The sequence below is a fragment of the Stylophora pistillata genome, chromosome 2 (assembly GCF_964205215.1).
Source record: "Stylophora pistillata chromosome 2, jaStyPist1.2, whole genome shotgun sequence".
NCBI classification, from domain to species: Eukaryota; Metazoa; Cnidaria; class Anthozoa; order Scleractinia; family Pocilloporidae; genus Stylophora; species Stylophora pistillata.
Genome location: NC_142520.1, coordinates 49,137,378 through 49,161,853, shown reverse-complemented (window position 1 = coordinate 49,161,853; position 24,476 = coordinate 49,137,378). Strand labels below are relative to the sequence as shown.

The window sequence follows — 24,476 nt, the reverse complement described above, 5'->3', positions numbered from 1 at the left end:
GGGATGCAATTTGTGTTTGTGGGAAAAGTATTTTATCATTTGTAGACCGCAAATGGCAAGTTTAAACAAAAGAAATGAGCTGACATCATGTTGCAGACATGTCAGGAAGTTCCTGTTAAAGAACGTAACGTTACGATAGCGCGTGCAGTATATTGCGCGCGCATGTACACATTGTTCTGTCTTTTTAAATTGCGGTGGATTGTAACCGTTATTTCTGGCAGTTGCCTGACGATTGCTTCGCAAGAGGCATGAAACTCAGAGTTGCAGTAAAAGTTCAAGTAACCTAAATCTTGATGTATAATTATACATAAAACAGAATAAAAAGGTAAACCAAATGATGAGCTCCCAGTAGAAGGATCCGCGGAGGATACAATGCTTCAATGAAAATGTTAAGTGTAAAACGATGAAACATGAAGCAAACTTTTAACTGTTCCAGCTTTAATGTGGCGACGTTTCGGCCTTCGGCCTTCTTCAGGTCGAACGTATTTACATAGAAATTAGAAACTAATAGTCTTAGAAGGTTTACAGAATGACCTGAATTTGTACTAAACATAAGAAAAAAAATAGTATTGCGTAATGCATTCCAAACCTAAATAATAGGATATAATAATGAGTAAAAGGCAAGAATGTGCAATAGGCGAAATAACCACGAATGGTTGCGAAGAACTCAATTACATTGTGTAAATGATGCCCTAATAAAGTAATATAGCGGAGGCGATGTTTGGATCTGAATTCGAGTCTTTTGTTAAGTCCGTGGGGACTGAGTATACATAGTTGTGCGGTCCAGTAGGCCGCTCTCGTAAGTAATAATCTATCAATATAATCTGCATCCCCTTGGCTGATAATTTTCTCAATAACAATAAAATTAATTTCAGAAATTTCGTGTTTGGTAGAATTGAAGTGGACTGCAAGCTTGCACGTTTTTTTGTTTGTTCGCGTAGATGACTTGTGATTGCGAAAACGCACTTTGAATTCAGTGGAAGTAGAACCTACGTATTGTAAACTGCATTTCTTGAACGAGGCCAAGTAAACAACATTTCTGGAAGAGCAAGACATGTTTTGGCAAATCTTATAGGTTCGGCCTGTAGAAAAACTCCTAAATTTGTAATCTTGAAATAAAAAATTCTTACAAAGGTCGCACCTAGAGGAGCATTTAAAACAACCTCCCGTTTCCTTCTCTGCCTGACTAGCTTTCCCACACATACAAAATCTAGAAGGCGCCAAAATGTCTTTGAGGTTTTTGGTACGGCGATATGCTGGAAAAATCGATTTTGATGGAAAAATTTCCAATAACTCAGGTGACGATCTTAAGAGATAAGCATGCTTTTGGATAACCCTCTGAATACCAGGGAGGATAGGATTGTAGTCGAGGACTAATGGAAATACTTTTTTGTTGGACTTGACATTTTTCTTGAGGAGTACTGATCTTTCAATTGTCAGCGCTCTGTTAAATTGATTGTCTACCAAATCTGCATTATAACCATGGGATTTAAGATACCCTTTATATTCAACACATCTCTTGTAAAGGGACTCGTCCGTACAACAGTTACGTCTAATGCGTAAAGCAACTCCGTAGGGAATTACCCTTTTACAGTGTGCCGGGTACGAACTGGAAAAGGGTAAATAAAGATGGCTATCTGTTGGCTTAGCATAAATATCAGTAGTTATGAACCCGTCTTGAAGGTGCAGTGTGAGATCCAGGACATTGAGGGTGTGCTCAGAGTACACCAGCTCAAATTTGATAGTGGGATAGAGGGAATTGATGTACTCTGTAAACTCTAATAACTTAGGCAAACCATGTGTCCAAACATCGAAAACATCATCCCTATATCTCCACTATAACAATGGTTTCACACCACCTCCAAATTTAGCTTTCTCATCAATTAATCCCATTAATCCCATAGTCGGCATAACTGCATGCGTTTTTGGGGCCCATAGCCGCACCATGTTTTTTCACAAACTGTTTCCCCGAGAATGGACAATTCTTAGCTTAAAGACAAATTTCGATTGCCTCAACAATGCATTCGGTGGATGGAAATTGGATCGATCTAGAATCAAGAGCTTTTCTAACAGCTGAAATGCCTAAGTTATTATCAATATTGGGAAACATAGCCACCAAATCCCAGGAGACCAACAGACACCCAGGTGGTAAAGGACCTTTCTCAGAATTAAATGTTTGGATCTTGTTGATAAGATCAGTGGTATATTTAACAAACGAGGGTAGATTTTGGGCGAGAGGCTTAAGATAAAATTCATTAAAAGCAGAAACTCTTTCGATTGCCGTTCCACAGCAAGATGTAATTAGGCGGAGAGGGTTGCCCTCTTTGTGAATCTTCACATTGCCAAAAGCCACTCCCGGTTTTGGTTCCAAATTGGCAACCCAAGTGGCAATCTCCTGACTAATCTGTCCATCACTAAACCATTTCTGTCCCCAAATTTTGACTTTATCAAAATGCTCAATGGTGGGGTCCTGGTTAAGCTTAGTATAATGGAGATCATTGTTAAGCTGCCTTAACATCTTATCTTGGTACTCATTTTGGGAAATAATAACAAATCTAGATCCCTTATCTTGAATTCTAAATACATGGTCACTAGCTTTAAGTTTACCTAGGGCTGATCTCTCCTCCCTCGTCACGTTGTCCTTGGCTTTTCTCAAGTTCTTAGGTTCGAGAATGTCCTTCTTAACGTTGTTTAAGAAAAGTTCAACCTCGGGGAAACTCGACTTTGGAGGCATCCAATCACTTGTGGATGGGATTTTTGGGAAACGGTCATCAGCTGGGTGATTGTTTTCGTCTGGATTTCTGCAGTAATGGAATACAGCAAGTCGAGTTCGTCTGTCAAATTTATCGAGTTCATCAATGGTTTTCTGCCAGTTGACATCCTTCGGCGTCGGGCAAAATGCTAGACCTTTCATCAAAAGGGAACATTCCGCATCCGAGAGATCACAAGATGTCAAATTGATAGGGTGTAGATCTGGAATTTTCTCAACGCTTTCTTGCGGTAAACTGGCTTGATGATTAGAGTGTGATGCAGTTCTAAGAGGGCCATTTCTGGTAAAACGCCGTCTTTTAGTTTCCAATCCTTCGTGTTGAGGGATATGGCACGTTTCTTGTTGCACTGGATTGTAAGGTGTGGCCACTGTAAATTTGCGACGGGCAATACGCAACAAGTCAAATTCTAATCGCTTCATTTGTCTTCGAGTTCCTCTCCAAACTTTTTTTGCTGTACATTCATCGTAGTTCTCGAGAAGTTTTTCGCGTTCGGAGTTCAATTGCCTTTGTAATGATTTTGTCCTAGACCATGCTGCCTCAGAGACTTCCCTCAAGATACCAAGTGAGGCCGCCATTAGATGTCGTTTGCACGCTGATTTGCGTCTCAGTTAACTAACTTAATTGCGCGCAAGTTACTTGGAAGGCCGCTATAAATGAGTTTAAAGGTATCACATAAGGAAAATCAGCTTTTTTAATTCAAACTGTAAAATAAAAAAGCTGTAAAAAAACGCGTGAAAATCATGCGCGCTATCCTTGTAAAAACAAACAGTTTTAAAGCTTAATAAACATTAATTTGGGATATTTAATTTCATATTTAATTTTTCTTATTGAACAGAATGGGAGCTTATTTCTTTCACGCCGAGATATTTTACAACATAAGTTTGTTTGAAGACGCATTTTAATAAACACGTTTCGATCTTATCAGAATGTGACCTACACATATTAAATAATTTTTTTTTTGAAGAACTTTTTTTTAGGATCTTGTTTTTATTTAATCGGGACTTAGTTGTTTCTTGTTCTGTAGGTGTTTGTTTGTTGGTGTTTGGTTACAACTTGTTTATAATTCACACCTGCGAAGGCTGTTATACGATCACGTTAAAGTAACCATTTGACACTATTTTCCTGTGGGCGCTGCTACTGGAAGAAAGTAAGGAGTAGATACAGTTTATAGCAGGTCAGGTCGAGCAGGTTATGTGTGGCACGCGTGAATATGAAGCTGTTTGTGTCAGTTATATACAGGTCAGGCAAAGGAGAGGGAGGGGTACGAACACTGGAAACGCAAAACAGCTTACCAACTTTCGAAGTCCAATGCTAGGCGGATAGTGATTGACTGTCGGCGATATTATTCGCGAAATAGCGCCCACGGCAACTTTGATAGAAATAGACTTACGCCACTGAATCTCTCTCTTTCAAAGGAATCCCCATCACTATCGATGGACAATGTTTTCGCTCCGATGCAAACTGCAAAGAAATTTTCCTTTTTCCGGAGCGGCAAAAGGGACTTGTCGCTTTTGGAGATAATAAATGATTGAAAGCTACACTTGAGTTACAAAAAAAAAATCATTCTATATATCTAGTTTATGATCCTGGGATGGCTGAAGTTAATTTTCAAGAATGAAAAGGGAGTTTTACCCTACCCACAACTTGGTTTCCTATGGAAACGGAGGGGGATCAGTCGTCTTTAACAGAGTTTGAGGAAGGCGCCATAGAAAATTGACTACCAATGAGCCGGATCATTAGAATACTACAGAGCCTTAGGGGGATCGGGTAAGTTTCATTGTGACACAAAAAAAATCCTCCCAATCCTTCCTTTCCCTTAACTCACCTTCTCCTCCCCCTTTTTCAGCGTTAAAAACGACCGGTACCTTAGCTCTAGTTCCAGGATTTCTTCTTGTTTGCGGGACCATAAGATGTCCAATCAATCAGTGGCTTCTATTTTGCTATCATCTCTGTTGACAAGTTGGTAGAAAACACGAGAATAATTTAGATACTTTAGACTTTATTTGACTTTTTTAAACTGTTTTATAGTTATGCACCAATAATTTCAATTAATAATTTCTTGATTACTCTCATGAGTTGAATTGACTTCTTTGTCTTACGCAGCCCTTTTTTGCATTGGTTTTTATTTCCTCATTTATCAAAACATTAATTTAGTCATTTAATCGTTTTCTTTACGCTTATCCAATATAAGATGTAGTGCTCGATATAGCTTCAGCAATTTATTGACGAAATAATTCATTAAAACTTGTTACTTACCTTGCACATCTTATTTCTGACATCCCTAATGTATGCAATCATTAATGGATGCTTCGCATTTGTGTTGTGAGTCTGACTTAAAAACATTCTATCAAATGTGATTTTATCAAAAAGTTTTTATGGTATTTAAATTTTTGTCGGTGAAGATTTTAAGATATTCAAAGACTGTAGCGTTGCGGCTGGGGTGATGATCAAGCTATTTTATCTTTTCTAAGAGAGGAAAAAGATACGCTATTACTGACCATTTTAAAATGTTCATCTAACTTGCACCACAATGTGACATTAAATGAATAATATCATCTTCTACAAATTAAGTTTTTTTTTAAAAAAAGAACTGACTATTTCTAACGGATCCATAAGTTCAACGAGTAGGACTGGGATGGAGCGCTGTAGGTCCTAGCATCATAACCAAAGTCGTATTCAGTGTCAACGCCACCGTCTTCAACAAAGGAGGCAGCACCAGTTTCTGTGATTCCAATCCCATGATCTGCACGTGCACAGTTACTTCCTCCTCCACCAATCATCATCACTGATCCATCACCAGTACCCCAGTCACACCAGAAGCCGATCTTGTTGGCGCTTTGAATGCTTCCACTGCACTCAGCCTGTTGAAACCCGTCTGTTGACTTGTACTGTCCGCCATATTGAATCGTACAATTTCCCAGACACTGACCACTGGCCCAGACTTTACCATTTCTAAAGTCGTCATAACTTGTGATTTTAGATCGGAATGTTTGACCACCCAAACAGTTACCTGTGGTCTGCAACAGAGGAGTGTGGCTGAGGTCATCACTGCGCGTGATCTTTATTTCTCTACCGCTGACCAACCAAAATGCTGGTGAGATCATATCGTTGTTCATGGATGGGTTATTTGTTGTTCCAGTAGCAGTTGGCTGGTCATACCACCATCTCCCATCGTCGCGCATCCAATTCTTACCATCGCTGTTTGAGAATCGAGCGATAAGAGTCCAGTCTTGGTTGTTGTCAGCCATGTGGCAGTAAACCTATTAAAGAAAGAACATTGAAGTCTAATTTGTTTGTATCGCCAAGCATAGGTGGGATTAAAAGGCTTGGTTATTTTAACCTTCACCTGCAATACTGGTACAAATTCAATTCGTGCTTTACCCTTTATTTACTTTCACTGCTTACCTGTAATTCCACATTCCCAATTTTTAGCCAGTATTCACCACCCAGTAACTGCTCCCTATTCATTATTTGAGCCACTTCACCACATGAGTTGGCGACTGTAGAATAAATCCAACAACAACATTAAAGTTCGCCTCAGTGGAGTATAGTATCATTTAATTCCAGTATCACGGCTTTGAAGCCACTTTTTTGTGCCTTCTAGTTACGAGAATTTTCAAACCTAACAATTTTTTTCTTGATGCATTTTCCAGTTTCTTTAAGAGCACCCCTAGTACCGAAATAACCCCTTTTCTAATCTCTCTACTTCGATTTATTTCCGTTTTTTAAACATTTTCACTTTACAGCTGGATGAAAGCATTCGCATCTGAGGGTACAACCACGTAGATAAAAAATTGCCCATCTTTTTCGTGTTTTTAATAACAATACATGGACAGTGTAATCTTATTCTACGACTTTCTGGATGGGCACAACGTTACAATCCGATAGATTGTAACGACTTTTGCGATGGTCTCGCCTTCCTTATGTTTCTTGGCAAAATTTGAGCCGACAGAGTGCGGCCGTTTTCAAGTTAATCAGTTCATGCATCGGATAACGCGCAGAAGGCGTCTTGAATATCAGATGCCGCGGGTCAGTAAAGAGAAACAATTGGCGTTGTTTGTTGCTTTTGCAGCCAGCTGCGTCGGATAATACTTTGAAGCTTTTGAACCACTTTTGCCATTGGTGAGCAAGAGAATTTTGATCGTCATGGGATCAAACGGCAGAATTAAAGCGGTATTTAACAACCACGGGCTCAATAAATCCTCGTCGCCAGTGTAATAACGTGTAATAATAGTTTTCTTCCGATCGGTTTTTATCTTTAATGGCTGCCTATCCTTTTGCACACCATCACAACACGACAGCACATGCTCGCTCTACGAATTTTACTCTCTGAGTTCGAAGAGTATGCTTTGCATACCATAGCACTTTGTCAACTATTGAATATTACTGTTAACTACTCGGTTCTGAAAAAAAAGTTCTTTATTCGCGCACACACTAATTCAAGTAATAAAATGTAGAGCCAAAATTTACGAGTTTTATACCTGCTAGCATTCTGCATATATTACGGTCACACTGCAATATACACTAATTAGCAACGATTGTAGAATTTTAGCATTCTCCCCATTTTTTTGCAGTTCATTAGCGTTCCTTCGAGAATACGTTTAGTCTTTCTTTCCCGCGTTCGGTATAAAATACGTGTTGTTAATATTCTAGCTTTTTAGTTTCATCGTTGATTTCATCGAGAGAACATCTTGTCTTAAGAGAACATCTGGTTTAGAGTTGCCTTTTCGGGGCCTACAGCGCCGATACAATCTAACATCCTAGTTATTATGTTCATCGCGTTCGCTTTAGCCGCCTTTCAGTTTTATATTTCTGCATTTTGTAAGCTTCTATTTTTGTTGGTTCTTCATAAGTTCAAACCTCTCCTTCCGACCCAGCGTTTGTAATCATTGCTGTAAGCGGCAACGTAAAGACTCGCCTTTTGGTAGCAACAACGATTCTATTTTGATAAAACGTAAATGGCGGCGTAAATTGCTGATTATGCAACAATTACGATGTCCTCTCATCTACGTTTAGAACCCCTCTCCTGTGGGATGAAAATTAAAAACAAAAAATATAATACACCTCCCCTTACCGAAATTTGCGCGTGTGAGAAAACAAAACATAACAAAAGAAATAAGCCGATCCATTGAAGTGACTTACTAAGTTTAATTCTTGAAATCTTGTTTTGAAAAAACAAAGATCCCTGTAGCGACCATGGGAGGCAGTAACGTATTTGAGGAATGAATATTAACGTTCTCTCATGCTAGATTATGATCACAGACAGCTTGAATCTTCCGTTTTCATCGGTCAGATTGTGTAAGTTTGCACAGTTTTCAAGACGAATCAAGTAAAAAATATTCTCGCAAATACGTTTTTTCAATAGTCAGAGGAACGGTATGCACAGGGGCGATAATGTATCACCATCAAAAACACTGGTGAAGCGGCGGAATCATCAAGCGCGCTGGCTATAATTTTTCACGGGTGTATATATTCCTCATTAAAAGCTATTTTTCTCGTATTTTATACTTAGTGGCGACAGCATATTCATGAACTTTTGGATCATGACCTATGGGGAACAAAATATTCTGTATTTAGAACCGATTCCGGTTTCAATTCCCGTTATGAAGTTTTTTCAAAAGCTGTTGTTATTTCATTTTTTGTCCAGAGAGTGAAAGAGTTCTGTCTTATTCTAAGATGCGCCAGCCAGCTGGATTTTGCTTGAGGAGCGGCTATTTACATGTTCGGCTCCATTGAGCACTTACATTACTTCGGCGTGTTCTACAGCTTTTACAAAAAAAAAAAATAATAATAATAAATAAATGCAATCGTACCAATAATTTGACAGTCATCTCCAGTCCACGGATGTATGCAGGAACATGAAAATTTTTGGTTCTTCTCATGAAACAAACAAGAACCACCATTACGACAGCCTGTCATGAGACATCCCTAAAAAGGCAAACATGTATTGTCGTTTAACAGGCATATTTAATTAACAAAATAGACTAGAACTCTTCTTGTTCAGCTGCAGTTGTTTCCATGTATGTAATCACTCGATAAATCATGGAAATTTCAAACCAGTATACATGAAATTGCGATGTTCCTTTACAATTGAAAATAACAACTTCTTTCTTCTTGTACGTGTTAAGGAAAGAAAAAAAAGAAAACAAAGAAACGAAATAAAAAACAAAAACAAGGGAAAAAGCAATAACAAAACTATACCTTGAGCATCGTAGAAAAAGTGAAGCCTTTTTGATCATAAAACTGGGCATTTCCGTCGAGGATCCCATGCTTGTTCAGTTCACAAGTTCCTTTATCGTCCTTTTCGGATGTTTCTTCGAAGTTTGTTGAAGTACACCAGGAGTTTTTGAGGCATGAAAGACTGCATGATATTTGAGTGGAAGATCGAAACTGTTTCACAGCATGACCATCAAGGCGCTTGCTCTCCTTAGTGGCGAACAACGCTGAACGAGAATGCGTCAAGTCTTCTTTAGCAAAAAGGATGGCGAGTCCTTGAAATAGTAAGAGGAAGAAACCTTCCATGACCGCCATTTCTAAAACATATCATTAACTGAGTGAGATGTTGATGCAGGTGTTAACTTTATTGGAAGTTGAAACAGTACAACACCATTGAAAAATTCTTAATTATCGACGTTGAACAAATTTAAAGAGAGAAGCCACATGCGGTAATCTAATAAATGAATATTTGCTTGGTTTCTGTGTAAGATGGAATCGACGTATCCTGTGTAACCGAGATCTTAAAGAACAAGTTCAGGCGAGATGTAAAGTGAACTACAATTAACTGATTTTTATGCCATCGAGTCAGGAGAGTAAGAAAACCAGAAGATCCATCATTTGCCCCCGAGTAAATCCTGCTATTTTGAACAATTTGACGAGAAACTTCTGGCCTATCCTGATCTCGCTCGCTAATCTAGCTTCCCGTTTCCCTTTCATATCAAATTTGCACCGTTCAAATGTGGAATAAAGGGTCTCGTACAACTGATAGACAGGAAAAAGAGATAACAAGGCCCAAATTTTGAAAAATATGTTAAGATATATATATCATCTCGGCTCGGAACCTTTTAGATTCTCAAGTCTTCAAATTACAGCTAACTTATTCCCATCGCAGACCGTGAATAAAAATTAAGTAAAGAAAAGTTATGGGTTCAACTAAGAATTTTTAATTTTATTTATTTTATTTTATTTTATTTGTTTCTTGTTGAAATTAAGAGACAACATTATGTAAGTGTGTACATTGTAAAGCTGTTAGATGTTCAGATGCAATAAATATATGAAGTTCATATATTTTGAACTGCGGTATTAGATACGTATGATGCACGATCCTTGCAGTAGACAGCGCTATTTATTCAATAGCGAAAATCAGACCTGAAAAAAATCAAGCCTGTGCGGGAATCAAACCACTGAGCTCTGCGATACTAGAGCAGCGCTCTACCAATATTCTACTGATGCATGAGGATTGACAGCTTAGCAAGTGTCACTTTTATCGTTGCTCTCCTTAAAAAGGATCAACTATCTCTTAAGAGAACTCGTATTATCATTGGCAACGATTTTGAACACTTTACCTAAGAAGTACAGGCTATAAATATTTTCCCGCACTCCTGTGCCCTCGAAAAAAAGATCTTCATTGCACTCAAAAGTGGGTGAAAGTTAATGCCTGAACCAGAAAAAATATTGAGTTTACGATGTAACCAATAAGATAATAACAATTGGATCACCTTCATCTGCAACAGCCCAGCAATGAAACCATCCTACCAAAAACACAAACGCAAAACTGAAGGGAAGTACCGTGAAAAACAGGCTTCACTTTTTAAAATACATCTAAAAAATATGACTGATGTGATAGGCAGTGGCAGACTTTTCGTACATTAACGCTTTTAGTTAGCGCCCCAATTTAACAACCATAAGAAGACTACTGCACACATTTGTTTCTGCAACACAAAGCATTAATATTTTAAGTAAATCAGCATAACAAATCATTTACTGCACGCCTTAGGATAAATCAGTTATCAAAAATAAAGTCACGTTCGTAAAAAGACAGACTTTTCGTTCCCTAACACTTTTAGTTAGTTGAACGACTCAACATTAAGATTGTGCGCCCTAGTTTAACAACCATAAGAGGACTACTGCACACATTTGTTTCTGCGACCCAAAGCATTAACATTTAAAATGAATCGGCGTTATAAATTATTTACTGCACGCCTTAGGATAAATCGGTTATCAAAAGTAAACTCACGTTCATGATAAAAAGTGATTCTTCAATATATGGATTTTTTTTTCAACCGACATTTGGGTACGAAATCCAACATAAGATCTTCATCTCTAGAGATAGTTAACTGCTAAAAGCGGAAAACAATTTTTGTTTTCTACAATGTCTTTCCTTTATTTGGTTGAAATGAGGCAGGTGCTTTTGTATCTAAATGTAAAAATGAAACAAGCTGAAATTACTGGAAGGGAATAATATGCAATATACAAAGCGCGCGTAGCCTTAGTGCGTTCTTAGTTTTTTTTTTTTTAACTTAATTAATAGAAATTGCCTCATTTTTTGTAACTCAAGATAATGAAGAATAATTCTATCTACGTCGTGACTGATTAACTTAAATGCGCGCAAATTACTTAAAAGGCCGATATGACTGAAAGAAGGAAAATCACCGTTTTCATTCAAACTCAGATATTGGGTGCGAAATCCAGCGTAACATGTTAAGCTCTAGAGAGAGCCAACTTCTAAAAGCGGTAAACAACTGTTATTTTCTAACATTTTTTGGCCTTTGTTTGGTTGGAATAAGGCAGGTGCTTCCGTAGCTAAATATAGAAGTGAAACAAGCTGTAAATACAAGAATGGAATAATATACATAACGCACGTAGCCTCTGTGTGTTCTTAATTTTGTTTAACTTAATTAATAGAACTTGCCTCAGTTTTTGTAACTCGAAATAATGAAAAGCAATCTTATCTACGTCCTAGCTGATCAACTTAAATGCGCGCAAGTTACTTTGAAGGCCACTATAAATGAAAGAAGGAAAATCAGCGTTTTCATTCCAACCGAGATATAATGCGCGCTATCCCAGTAAAAATAAACATTTTCTTAAAGCTTAAAAAACACTGATTTCGGATATTTAATCTAATTTTATGACTGAACAGAGTTGAGGCTTATTCTTTCATGCCGAGACATATTACAACATATGTTTTTTTGACGACGCATTTTAACAAACACGCTTCTATCTTATCGGAACGTGACCTACACGTGTTGATCTGAAAAAAACGAGTATGAAATTTTTATTTTAACACCTCGTTATTTTTTAGCCATCCTTTTAACTTGAAAGTAGCGCTTTTGAGCGAAGTTTTCAAAGTACCTAATCATTCTAAGCAACATATGGCAATCTGCGGTCTTTCCTTGCACTTAGATGGCACGGAAAGCCGTAAAATCTTGAACAAAAGCTCATCTTTCAAACCGGCAGTCTAAATCCCACAGGGATCAACGAACGCTTTTACTTCCACTAATTTATTCCTGTTTTTCTCGTCGCCATGCTCCCACCAATAACGTAGCTCCATTTTCTGCCTTTAAAAGCACATTTAACCCACAATTCCTCTATTCACTCCGACGAAGGGCTAACGCTCGAAACGTCAGCTTTTGTAATCATTACGGTGGCCAACAACAATCATTCACTTGACTCTGATGATGACTTCCGCACAGGTTGTCGAAACGTCAGTCACTGCCACCGACAACAGTCCTTCTCAGGACTACACTCACCCGGACGATCAGACTACACCTTCACATGTTACCCCCGGGTTCAAAGCATTTACTGCATTTCAACTTTGTTGATATATCCAATTTTTTTCAAAGTAGAGGCTATATCTCAAGAAGTAAAGCAAAAATCGAAAATCCGGAACATCCTTTTAGGTTTATTATACATCCAAATTTCACGAAAATTGACCGAATAACAGCCGCGATTAAACTATCAATAGATCAGAGCTCATGCCAAAAACACTTGAATAAGAAAAAGTGACTTAACATTTTTTATAACGTTACTCAGCTTAGCGATGTCAAAAGGCATGTCAGGCAACAAATTTCTCAGCTTGCCTGCAATTGTTGAGAAGTGAGTATTAAATGCTTCAGCCATGCATTTATTTATTATTTATCTAAAGTCGCCATAACTTGTGATTTTTGATCGAAATTTATGGAAGGCTTGACGAAGTCTCAAAAATTTCTTGATGAATATTCAGTTAAAACATTAAACACATATTGCATATTTTATATCTGATACTACTAAAGAATCATCAATGAATACTTCACATTTCCTTGAAAAACCGATGAGTTCTGAGTCTGACTTAAACTGATTCTATTTAATTTGATTTTCCCAGAAAAATCCTGATGGCAATTAATTTATTGACAATGAGAAGCTGAAGATGTTTAATGATCTTAGTATTTTTGCTGGGGTGCTGGTCACGTCATTTTATCTCTGCTGTGAGAGGAAAAAGATGCGCTATTACTGACCATTTTAAAATGTTCATCTAACTTGGATCACAGTGCGACATTAAATGAATAACATCATCCTCTGCAAAGTTCTTCTTAAACTAAGTTTAAAAAGTAACGCTCTAACTGTGTGTTATGGAGAGCGCCCGTATTTCTTTAAAAAGCGTGGCGTAACGTAGTTACTAAAAATAGAATAAAGAAGTTTCTAGAACGTTTAATCATGCTGACTCAGCGAGTACTCTTGATAGATCTTTCAAGAAACGTTAGTGGGCAGATTTTCGTTGTGACGTAATAGTAGTGTAATGTTACTAAAAATAGCAGTATTACAGATCTCTAGAACATTCTGGAACTTTTGTAGAAGATATGCGAGGAGTCGCGATTAGTTGAAGTGAGGCCCTTTTAGTGAGTTAGTACTGCTGTTGCGAAGAGCCCAGAGGAGTTAGTGTTGAAATCGTCAGCCGTGTGGAACGCTACGTGGGAGAAAGTATTGTGGACGTCGACAAGTTACAAGAGTTTCAAGTGGACCGTGAGTCGTGAATTAGTGCACTGAGATTGAAGTTGTAATATTTATAGAGAGCTCCAAGTTAGAGGGTAGTTATTGTATTGGTATTAATATCGCTCCGTAAGTAAGTGGATAGTTATTGTACTGGTTATTGATATCGCTCCGTAGTTATTACGTTAGTCAATAAAATAGCTGAGATAGTACGAGTTATATTTTTCTGTCGATTTGGAAAATACTGTAACACTGTGTTTAACGGATCCATAGGTTCAATGAGTAGGACTGGGATAGCAGATTGATTGAAATGCGATTACCACGACCAACACCATAACCAAAGTCTTGTTCACTGCATCCCTCATCATCAAAAGAGGCATCGTTAGCTTCTGTGATTCCAATCCCATGATCTGCGCGATCACATTCCTCTCCTCCTCCACCAATCATCATCACTGATCCATCACCAGCACTCCAGTCACACCAGAAGCCAATCTTGTCGGCACTTTGGATGTGTCCACTGCAATTAGCCTTTTGAAACCCATCTGTTGAATTGTACAGTCCTCCATATTGAACCGTACAGTTTCCAAGACACTGATCAATGGCCCAACCACTGCCATTTCTAAAGTCACCGTAACTTGTGATTTTAGATCGAAATGTTTGGCCACTCAAACAATTACCTGAGGTCTGTAACAAAGGGGTGTGGCTAGAGTCGTCACTGCGTGTAATCTTTAATTCGCTACCGCGGACTAACCAAAAGGTTGGTGAAATCATATCATTATTCATAGAGGGGTTGTTTGTTGTTCCAATAGCAATTTGCTGGTCATACCACCATCTCCCATCGTCACGCATCCAATTCTTGCCATCGCTGTTTGAGAATCGAGCGATAAGAGTCCAGTGTTGGTTGTTGTCAGCCATGTGGCAGTAAACCTATTAAAGAAAGAAGAACAAGGTTTTAATTTGTTTGCATTGCCAAGCATAAGCTGGGTTAAAGGCTTAGTTATCTTAGCGTTCACCTGCAATACTGTTAGAAATTCGAATCATGCTTTGCCCTTTTTTACTTTCATTGCTTACCTGAAATTCAATTTCCCCAATTTTTAGCCAGTATTCGCCATCCAGTAACTGCTTGTTATTTATTATTTTAGCAACTTCACCACATGAGTTGGCGACTGTGGGATAAATCCAACAACAGCATTTAAGTTCATCCTTCTCAATGAAGTATAGTATCATTTAATTCGAGTATCATGGCTTTGAGGCCACTTTTTGGTGCCTTCTACGAGAATTTTCGAACCCAAGAAATTTCTTCTCGATTCATTATACAATCTCCTTAAGAGCACCTTTAATACTGGAATAACCTATTTTCTAATCTCTCCATTTCGAGCGGTTTCTATTTCTAAATCTTTGCACTTTAAAGCTTTTTTGGAGGAAAGTATTCCCATCTGAGGGTATAGCCACATCAATAAATTAAAAGAAAATTGATTATCTTTTCTTTTTTTAATAACAATACATGGACAGCTTAATCTTATTCTACGACTTTCTAGATGGGCCTATCGTAGAGTATAGCTACTTATTATTTTCCTAGATCGTAACAAATTGAGTGATGGTCTCGCTTTCCTCGTGTTTTTTTTTTTTTTTTTATTGGCGAAATTTGAGCCCACAAAATGGGGTCTTCTCTCGTGGAGGGAAATATTCAATGATTCAACATTCCGCGGCCGTTTTTTAATCAGCTTCTGTATTGGATAACGCGCATAAGGCATCTTGAATATTAGATACCGTGGTAACTTGGGGGTCAGCAAGGAGAAAGAATGAGCGTTGTTTATCGCTTTTTGCAACCAGCTGCGTCGGAGAATATGTTTAAGCTTTTGAACCACTTTTGCCATTATTTAGAGAGAGAATTTTGATCGTCATAGGATCAAACGGCGGAATTAAAGCGGTATTTAACAATTCGGCCATGAGTTCGATTAATCTTCGTCACCAGTGTAAAAACGTGTAATAATAGTTTCCTTCCGATCGGTTTTCATTTTTAATGACTGCATGCCCATCCTTCTTACACAATATCACAACACGACGGGATACGCTCGCTCTACGAATTTTACTCTTGGTTGGAAAAGCATGATTTGTGTTTAGCATTAACTATTACAAAGCCCTCCCTTATACATACACAATCCCTCTCCTATGGGATAAAAATTAAAGTCTCAAAAATAAAATTCAATTATACCTCCTCTCACCGAAATTTGCGCCAGCGAGAAACAAAACAAAACAAAACAAAACAAGCATCTCTGTTGAAACGACTTACTAATTTTAATACTGGTAATCTTGTTTTAGAATTAACAAAGATCCTCGTAGCGACAACGGGAGGCTGTAACGTATTTGAGCGATCGAATATTTACAGTCTCTCTCGCTAGATTATGATTACAGACTGCTTGAATCTTGCGTCTACATCGGCCGAATCACGTAAGTTAGCACAGTTTTCAACACAAATCAACTTAAAAAATATTCTTGAATAGACTTTTTTTTAATTGTTAGAGAAAGAGTATGTACAGAGGCGATAAGGTAGTCGCCATTAGATACACTGATGAAGCGAACATTAAGCACGAAATTATTTTTAACGGGTATGTAGTTGCCTCATTAAAGTGCTACTACGATTAAATTTGGGGTTTCGTTTTTTATTACATATTTCGAAAATATATGCAAAAGTGACTTACCGTGCCAAGTTCGGAGTCGAAATATGATCTGGAAGTGTGTTTATTTGCACTACAATTTTCGTAAATGTCCCGCCGCCATTACTCGATTCAGAAAATGACTGGGAGTAGTATTTGAAGGAGTTGGGGCGAGATGTGAAGTAGAAACATCAACACGGCAAAACAAGGTACACAAACGTCGCATTCAGGACGAGATATTTTTGGAAGCTTTTAGAGGTTCTTTCTTCGCTATTTTTGACTAAAACGAAAGTATGCCTGGTAGACGTTATATAATAATGATAATAATAATAATGATGATAATAATAATAATAATAATAATAATAACTTTATTTATCCTCGAATTTCAAGGTAGCACGCAAGTGCTAATATCTCCGAGCAACAACTAAACTGAAACTAAATAAATTCAAATAATGGTGGTTTTTGAGGAGAGGGGAAAACCGCAGTACCCGGGGAAAACCTCTCGGAGCAGAGTAGAGAACCAACAAACTCAATCACATATGACGTCGGGTCCGGGAATCGAACCCGGGACACATTGGTGGAAGGCGAGCGCTCTCACCACTACACCAACCCTGCTTCCCCAAACCCTGCTCCTCCCACGTTGTGTTGTTCAGGACTGTGGAAACATAAAGAACGATGAATTGGGGATCTCTATTCATAATTCTCCTGATTCGGGTAGCGTTAGACTAAAGTGGAAAAGGTTCGTGTCTATTCATCGGAAGAATTTCAAGCCAGTGGGAAAATTTGCAGTGTGCTCCTAGCATTTCACAAGGGATTTTTTTACGCTTGCTTTTCCGATCAAAGGCATGAAAAGAAAGTTGAAGAAGGGGACGTTTCCAACTATTTGGAAAAAATCGTTTGAAACACTCTCAAAGCGGAGTCGACGATCGGTGAGTGAAATTACAATGTATTTGCGCTGTGCTTATCACCATAACATTTGTTTCCTCACTTACCTGTGACATGATTTTTTTCTGGCATCGTTGTTTAATATTCGTGTAATGAATGCTCCGACTATTTAGACTTCCCATATTGTTGCATGTGTTTTCATACTTTTCTGCTTTCTTCTCATAGTTACAGTAAAACGGGCGTTTGCGAAAAAATGGGCATTTGCGCTGGGTGGACGTGAAGTCAATTCCCCAATTCCCAGACCTTTCCACTCAAGCGTAAAATGTAGAAAAAGTGAAGCTACATAGAAATCCGGTTCTCTATTTACCTTGCTGTTACTTTGAGATTTCACAGTTCTCCAAAGTTCCCTCCAAGAAATCAGCAAATTTTGAGTTACACGCGAGTCTTTTAAAACGACCAAAATTGAACTTAGTCTGATTTCTACATTCTATAAATTCAGTTACTGTTTGCGGGTGATAAAGACCCTATATGGAGTCGTGAAGAAATCGAAAGTGCATATAAAAAACTAAAGGAAGATGATGACTCAGTGAAGACTCATCAGAACCCAAGGTACAAAGATGCAGAATCTACTGCATTCCCATCTGAGCTCTAACTATCCTTTGGGAAGTGATTTAGGCTTAAAACTAAATCCAGTATGAGAGGATCTATTTCAGAACAAGAATACTTGAAATTCGTTTTTTAATTTAATCAGATAAGAATTGGAAAAAAAAAAAAAAAGAGGCATAGCCAGCCCATAGACTGGAAGTCCCAGTCCTAAGTGTTCGGTTTGTCCACACTACCACTTGGGTGGGCTAGATAGCTTGAGGGCTCAAAGTTGTCATGTGTGCAATAAACAGAATTATTACAAAAAGGCATTTTTCAGAATGTATGTGAGATCAAAAACCAAATCCACAATTAGCCAGGTTTACAACAAGTTGAAAAAACGGGCAACACGCTGAGAAAAACAATAAAAATGATTATCATTTTGTTAGTGTTATTTTATTATTTCAGATGCTATGATTAAATGAGTATTTCCTTTCAATCATTTTTTACAGGTTGGACCTACAAAGAAAAAAACATTCAAGACGAACCGAAGGGAATTGTTTCTCTTTTCCAAACTTCTTATTTTGTTTCAGTTCTGCTACTTGTGCTTCTTCCCAAACCTAAACTTTCTTTATTTTTAAGACAGGTACCTTATTAACCGTGGAAAGTTTCTGCAGTAACTGTGGCCAGACAAAAGTCTGGAAGAGTCAACCAGACCTGCTAGGAATGTTTCCAGCAGGTAACCTGCTATTAAGTTTTGCAGTGCTCTGTACTGGGGCATCCATCCGAAAGGTACTACTGGTATTTACGCACATGGGTATATTGGCTTACCATGAGCCAACATACTATTATCACCAAAGGCACCTTTTGATCCCCTCCATTATCTCCTTCTGGCGAAAATACCAGAAGAGGATACTGGAGACACTGACGAACAAGGAAGTTTAATGACACATGACACTCTTCAAGAGCAAAATGTCCATTTATTATTCATTTTCTTCATCTTCGAATCCACGGTAACGGCCATTTTGACTCGGAAATTGTTTCCTGATTATATTGTAAGCACAACAGGGCAAGGGGTATCGCTTGGAACTACCTATATAACTCCACAGCAGTCTTGTAAATTGGTGATAGGCCACAGACCTCAGGAATCTAGTGAGGGAAATATCATCACTGTTCATTCAAGGAAGGATTGGATGGAGATAAATAAATAATCCTTTGAAAAATAAGCAGTGGGGCCAATAAAGCCATTTAGAAAATGAAAAATGTGATTCTATGAGATCAGTCCACGGCGATAAACTTAGATGAATCAATTATTCAACGCTATGTAAGGTTCGATCGTTCCGATACAAAGTCAACAATACCCCAACTTACTCATCATCACTTTTGTTGCTTTGCCCACGAACAGTTGTATACGACTTTCCAGCTCGTGTTTTTAGGCCCAGTGCAGCCACTTCCAATACGTGGCGGTTTAAGCAGACGCTTTCAAACCCTGGATGGAGGGTTATGCATACGTTCTGGTCTCCAATGGCTTCTTCCATGACCTCTTCGCAGCGATCTATCTCTTTACAGCAAATGCACTCCTCCGCTTTTGTCACACGGCTGACAGAGCAGTTCGAGCACGAACACCTGCAAAATAATTTGAAAAATTTGTCAAACGAAAGAAAAATACGTCTGTATAAAATCATTACTTGTCTGACCGCTTTAATAAAACTATCGCATAAAATCAGGACTACAGTTAATCACATAGCAACGATTTTACGACGGTTGTTTGAAATTGGAAAATAAAACTATAAATCTACATTCCATGATAATACCATACCATTCATTCGCTGGCACCTCTCCCGAATATCTTCGCTGAAACAATTGTTCATCTTCTTCTTCGCGGTGAACTCTCTCGTTGTAGACCGCGGCTTCTTCCTCGGTGGCAAGAGGTTCGTAACTGTCGTCGCACGGCGCAAACTCAGAAAATTCCTCAATCACTTCGTCAACTATAAAACTTTCTTGATCACTTTCAGATGTGCAGGAAGAGGAATCCGACAGAGATGACATCTTAAACGTCTTATAAACGGCTCTAAACACACAAGCTTTTCCCAAATGCGAATATTTTGGTTGATGTTTCTACGTAGCAGTGCATAAATCACGTGGTCAAACGCAAGACCGCTTTACGGAGATCTCGAATGCTATTGTTTTGCGAACTTTGTAATGGCGGACGGTATCTACGCACTTTTCAGTGGGAAATTTCCAGCCCCCGTACGCAAGTATCGTTTCAGTTTTTCGCTATTTGTATAATTTTGAACATATAGAAAAGATTTATGTTAAAATAACCCTGAAACAAAAACAAAAATTTTCGTCGTAGTAGCACTTTAAAACCCACTTCCTCGCATTGACTGTAAATTGCCACTGGCAATCTGGTAAAGTCCCCCACACAGTATTGTGAAGCGCATTTGATCATCTACACAGTCATGTTAATTTGCGCTATTTAGAAAGCTTAATTAATTCATTTCATACTGAGTGGCGACGGCATACTAATGAACTTTCGGATCATGTCTTAAGAGAAAAGAAAAGAGTCTGTATGGGGAACCAATTCCGCTTTCAATTCCTGTTATGAAGTTTTTTCAAAAGCTGTTGTTATTTCATTTTTTTTCCAGAGAGTGAAAGAGTTCTGTCATATTCTTAGATGCGCCAGCCAGCTGGATTTTGCTTAAGGAGCGGTTATTTACATTTTCGGCTCCATTGAGCACTCTTATTACTTTTCCCTGTTCTAAAGGTTTAATTAAAGAAAAAAATTGCAATCTTACCAATTATTCGACAGTCATCTCCAGTCCAAGGATGTATGCAGGAACATGAAAATGTTTGGTTCTCCTCATGAAACAAACAAGAACCGCCATTACCACAACCTGACACGAGACATCCCTAAAAATAACAAGCATGTATGGTCGTTTAACAGGCATATTTACCTTACTGAGTAGAAATCTTCCAAATCAGCTGCGGTCGTTTTGCGGGTACTCGAACTTGACAGAATTAAGAGATAAGGAGCAAACACTCAATAACTCTCGGAAATTTCAAACTACTATGCATGTAATTGAGAAGCTCTCTTAGAAATGAAAATGACAACTGTTTTTCTTTTTGTACGTGTTAAAAAAAAAAAAAAAAAAAAAAACCAAGAGAAAAACAATAGAAAAACTTTACCTTGAGCACCATAGAGAAAGTAAAGCCTTCTTGATCATAAAACTGAGCATTTCCGTCGAGGATCCCATGCTTGTTCAGTTCACAAGTTCCTTTCTCGTCCTTTTCAGTTGGTTCCTCGAAGTTTGTAGAAGTACACCAGGAGTTTCTGAGGCACGAAAGGCTGCATGATATTTGATTGGGAGATTGAAACCGTTTGACAGCATGACCAGCGAGTCGCTTGTTCTCCTGGGTGGTGAATAACGCTGAACGAGAAAGCGTAGACTCTTCTCTCGCGAAAATAATGGCGATTCCTTGAAAGAGGAGGAGGAAGAAACTTTCCTTGATCGCCATTTCTAAACATACAAGGCACGAACAAAGTGACGTAAGTTTTATAAGCGTTGAAACAGTACAACACGATTGGCCAGTCCTTATCGAGGTTGGATTAAGGGAGAAGCCAGATGGTAACCTGATAGACGAATATTTGTTAAGTTTCCGCGTAAACCTATGAAATGGAAGAATTCTGTGTTGCTAGTTGATTTCTTTGTCATCGTGTCGAAAGAGACGATCCTTTATTTGTTTCTGCGACCCAAAGCATTAACATTAACGTTATAAATTATTTACTGCACGCCTTAGGATAAATCGGTTATCAAAAAAAAAGTCTCGTTCATGATAAAAAGTGATTCTTCAATATATGATTTTTTTTCAACTAACATTTGGGTGCGAAATCCAACATAACATCCTCATCTCTAGATGCGCTACCGAAGCGAATTTCTAACTCCTTCCACAAACTCTGGAGTAGCGTGACTGGATCGGTTTGTCGTCTTCTAAAATTATCGACCAACCGCTGCGGTTCCCCGCTAGTGAAGCTTCGCAAATAATTTATTTCCTGCACGGGAGAAACGTCGGCGTCTTTGATCATGGTTTTAAATGCGGCCTTCCATGGATGGAAAAGCGTGGCATCTCCGTTGAAAATGTCTGGTTGACATTTGGGAAAGTTTTGTCTAGCTAAACCGGCGACTATTTGTTGATTTACTGACGTTAGAGTCTCAATTAATTGACTTCCGGTAACGTCTCTTATCGGAGTCGAGGCGATGACGGGTACGTGCTGTGAACTGTCATCGATCTGCGGCTGGGGTAAGTTTGGCACTGACGTGCCAGGAAACTGTGGGGAGGCAGCGTTTTGAATTGGCTCGCTTTGTGATGGAACAAGTGGCCCTTTTTGGGCGAGTAAGGTTTCTGGGCTGGGAATCGTGTGGACCCAATCAAGAATGCGCTCTTCGAAGTTCACCCTTGGCACACTGGGCAATTCACGGTTTTCTCCTATTTCGACATCTGTCATCGCCTGTTCGATAGCTTTGACCTTCGCGTCTGCCATTGCGACCCTTTTGTTCGCCGCGAGAACAGCTAAATCCTTTTCGTGCTGTGCCCTTCCCTGTTCGCGAGTGCGTTCTAACTCTGCCTCACGCTTTCGGCGTTGAAGTTCCTTTTCTGCGATCTTTCGTTTGAATTCTGCGCTTTCGCGTGCCGCGGTGGCTTCTGCGATCACTTTGATTCTCGCGGTACTTGCTGAAGATGCGGAGGACAGGGACTTGGCGGATTTGGTTTTGCGTGACGAACAATGACTTACGCCAGAACCGATCTCTAGCACTTTGTCGGATTTTCTATTGTTTAATCGTTCCATTAAGGCGTAAGCGCGTTGAAGCGTTAGGGTTTCATTAGTGAGGAGGACGTCATCTCCAAAGTCATGGTTTACGTCCTGCGCGTATAAACTAAGCAGCTCCTGTACTACTACGTTTAATCCTTCTGATGTCGTGGCGAGATCACGCAAAACACTTTCTACGTTGCGGCTGTCATCAAGGCCCTCGGCGGCCTGTATTTTGTTAAGGAGCTTTTTCTGTAAAGTCTTAACCTCATAACGCTTTGTCTCTACTGCGTTTTGTAAAGCCTTTCGTGACGGCTTTCGTGACCTCCTTTCTGGTTCATGTTCTCCATGCGCTCCTTCGCTGACTAATCCTTCTCCGTTTCTATTCATGATTTATAGGCTCCTTCCTTAAAATCTACAAGGTACGGCTTACCTCAATCTTCTCTGTAATTCAAGATCCGATTTTTTACTGGCGAACTGCGGTGCACAACACCACGTGTCTGCGGCATCGGGAACGCGACATCCTCATCTCTAGAGATAGTTAACTACTAAAAGCTGAAAACAATGATTGTTTTCTAAAATGTTTTACCTTTATTTGGTTGAAATGAGGCAGGTGCTTTTGTATTTAACTATAAAAATGAAACAAGCTGAAATTACGGGAAGGGAATAATGCACAAAGCGCACATAGCCTTAGTGCGTTCTCCGTTCTTTATTTAACTTAATTGATAGAACTTGCCTCATTTTTTGTAACTCAAGATGATGAAAAATAATTTTATCTACGTCATGGCTGATTAACGTAAATGCGCGCAAGTTCTTTAATCAGCGTTTTCATTCAAACTGAGATATTGGGTGCAAAGTCCAGCATAAAATGTTCAGCTTTAGAGAGAGCCAACTGCTACAAGTGGTAAAAAACTGTTATTTTCTAAATTTTTTTTGCTTTTATTAGGTGGGAATAAGGCAGGTGCTTTCGTAGCTAAATATTGAGGTGAAACAAGCTATAATTAAAGGAAGGGAATATTATACATAACGCACGTAGCCTTTGTGCGTTCTAAATTTTGTTTAACTTAATTAAAAGAACTTGCCTCATTTTTTGTAACTCAAAATAATGAAAAACAGTCTTATCTACGTCTTAGCTGATCAACTTAACTGCGCGCAAGTTACTTTGAAGGCCACTATACACTATACAGCCTGTCATGAGACATCCCTAAAAATAACAAAGATGTATGGTCGTTTAACAGGCATATTTACCATATTGAGTGGAAATGTTCCTATTCAGCTGCTGTCATTTTGTGTATATGTTGTGGTTCAATTTAATCCTTGGTTTAAATTTTATTTTCTATCGTTTCAACCCTATTATCATACATTACCATAACCAAAGACAATGGAAAATAATATTTAAACCAAGGATAACATTGAACCACAACATATATTTGTAAAGTAAACAGAACTCAACGACCCGCAAAAATCTCAAACTAATATACATGAAAACGTGAAGCTCCTTTACAGTTGAAAATGAAAAAAAAAGTTTTTCTTACTGCAAGTGCTGAAAAAATTATATATATACCTTGAGCACCAAAGAGAAAGTAAAACCTTCTTGATCATAAAACTGAGCATTTCCGTCGAGGATCCCATGCTTGTTCAGTTCACAAGTTCCTTTATCGTCCTTTTCAGTTGGTTCTTCGAAGTTTGTAGAAGTACACCAGGAGTTTCTGAGGCACGAAAGGCTGCATGATATTTGATCGGGAGATTGAAATCGTTTGACAGCATGGCCTTCAAGTCGCTTGTTCTCCTGGGTGGTGAATAACGCTG

At 38.6% G+C, this 24,476-nt stretch overlaps 2 protein-coding genes across 4 annotated transcripts in view; both read right to left on the bottom strand.

The window, feature by feature from the left end:
* Positions 1-4,479: 4,479 nt before the first annotated feature.
* LOC148740046 (uncharacterized) lies at positions 4,480-9,863 on the bottom strand. Its single transcript, XM_088748103.1, has 4 exons — positions 8,973-9,863; positions 8,585-8,699; positions 6,177-6,271; positions 4,480-6,031 (listed from the first exon to the last, which is right to left on the bottom strand). Exons 1-4 carry the CDS (start codon positions 9,300-9,302, stop codon positions 5,372-5,374), a joined length of 1,200 nt encoding a protein of 399 aa, XP_088604229.1. The 5' UTR covers positions 9,303-9,863; the 3' UTR covers positions 4,480-5,371.
* A 2,786-nt stretch (positions 9,864-12,649) lies between these two features.
* LOC148740045 (uncharacterized) overlaps positions 12,650-24,476 on the bottom strand; it is an 11,935-nt gene continuing 108 nt past the window's right edge. Inside the window, exons 1-5 of one of the 3 annotated variants that reach the window (XM_088748098.1) lie at positions 21,047-21,592; positions 20,656-20,770; positions 19,677-19,941; positions 19,229-19,483; positions 17,716-19,006 (exon numbers count right to left, since the gene is read on the bottom strand). In XM_088748098.1, coding sequence (XP_088604224.1) covers positions 18,841-19,006; positions 19,229-19,483; positions 19,677-19,941; positions 20,656-20,770; positions 21,047-21,376 — 1,131 coding nt within the window. In that variant the 5' untranslated portion in view covers positions 21,377-21,592 and the 3' untranslated portion in view covers positions 17,716-18,840. Of the gene's footprint in view, positions 14,661-14,804; positions 14,900-17,715; positions 19,007-19,228; positions 19,484-19,676; positions 19,942-20,655; positions 20,771-21,046; positions 21,593-24,231 lie in introns of those variants that run through there. The other 2 variants (XM_088748099.1, XM_088748097.1) reach the window with 2 other exon arrangements.

What these genes read in the sequence shown, in the direction of transcription:
- LOC148740046 (XM_088748103.1), bottom strand. Translation starts at nt 9,302, where the DNA reads ATGGCGGTCATGGAAGGTTTCTTCCTCTTACTATTTCAAGGACTCGCC. An exon ending in AGATGACTGTCAAATTATTG is followed by an intron (nt 6,272 to 8,584) that starts GTACGATTGCAT and finishes TTTATTCTACAG; the next exon opens with TCGCCAACTCATGTGGTGAA. An exon ending in TTGGGAATGTGGAATTACAG is followed by an intron (nt 6,032 to 6,176) that starts GTAAGCAGTGAA and finishes TTTCTTTAATAG; the next exon opens with GTTTACTGCCACATGGCTGA.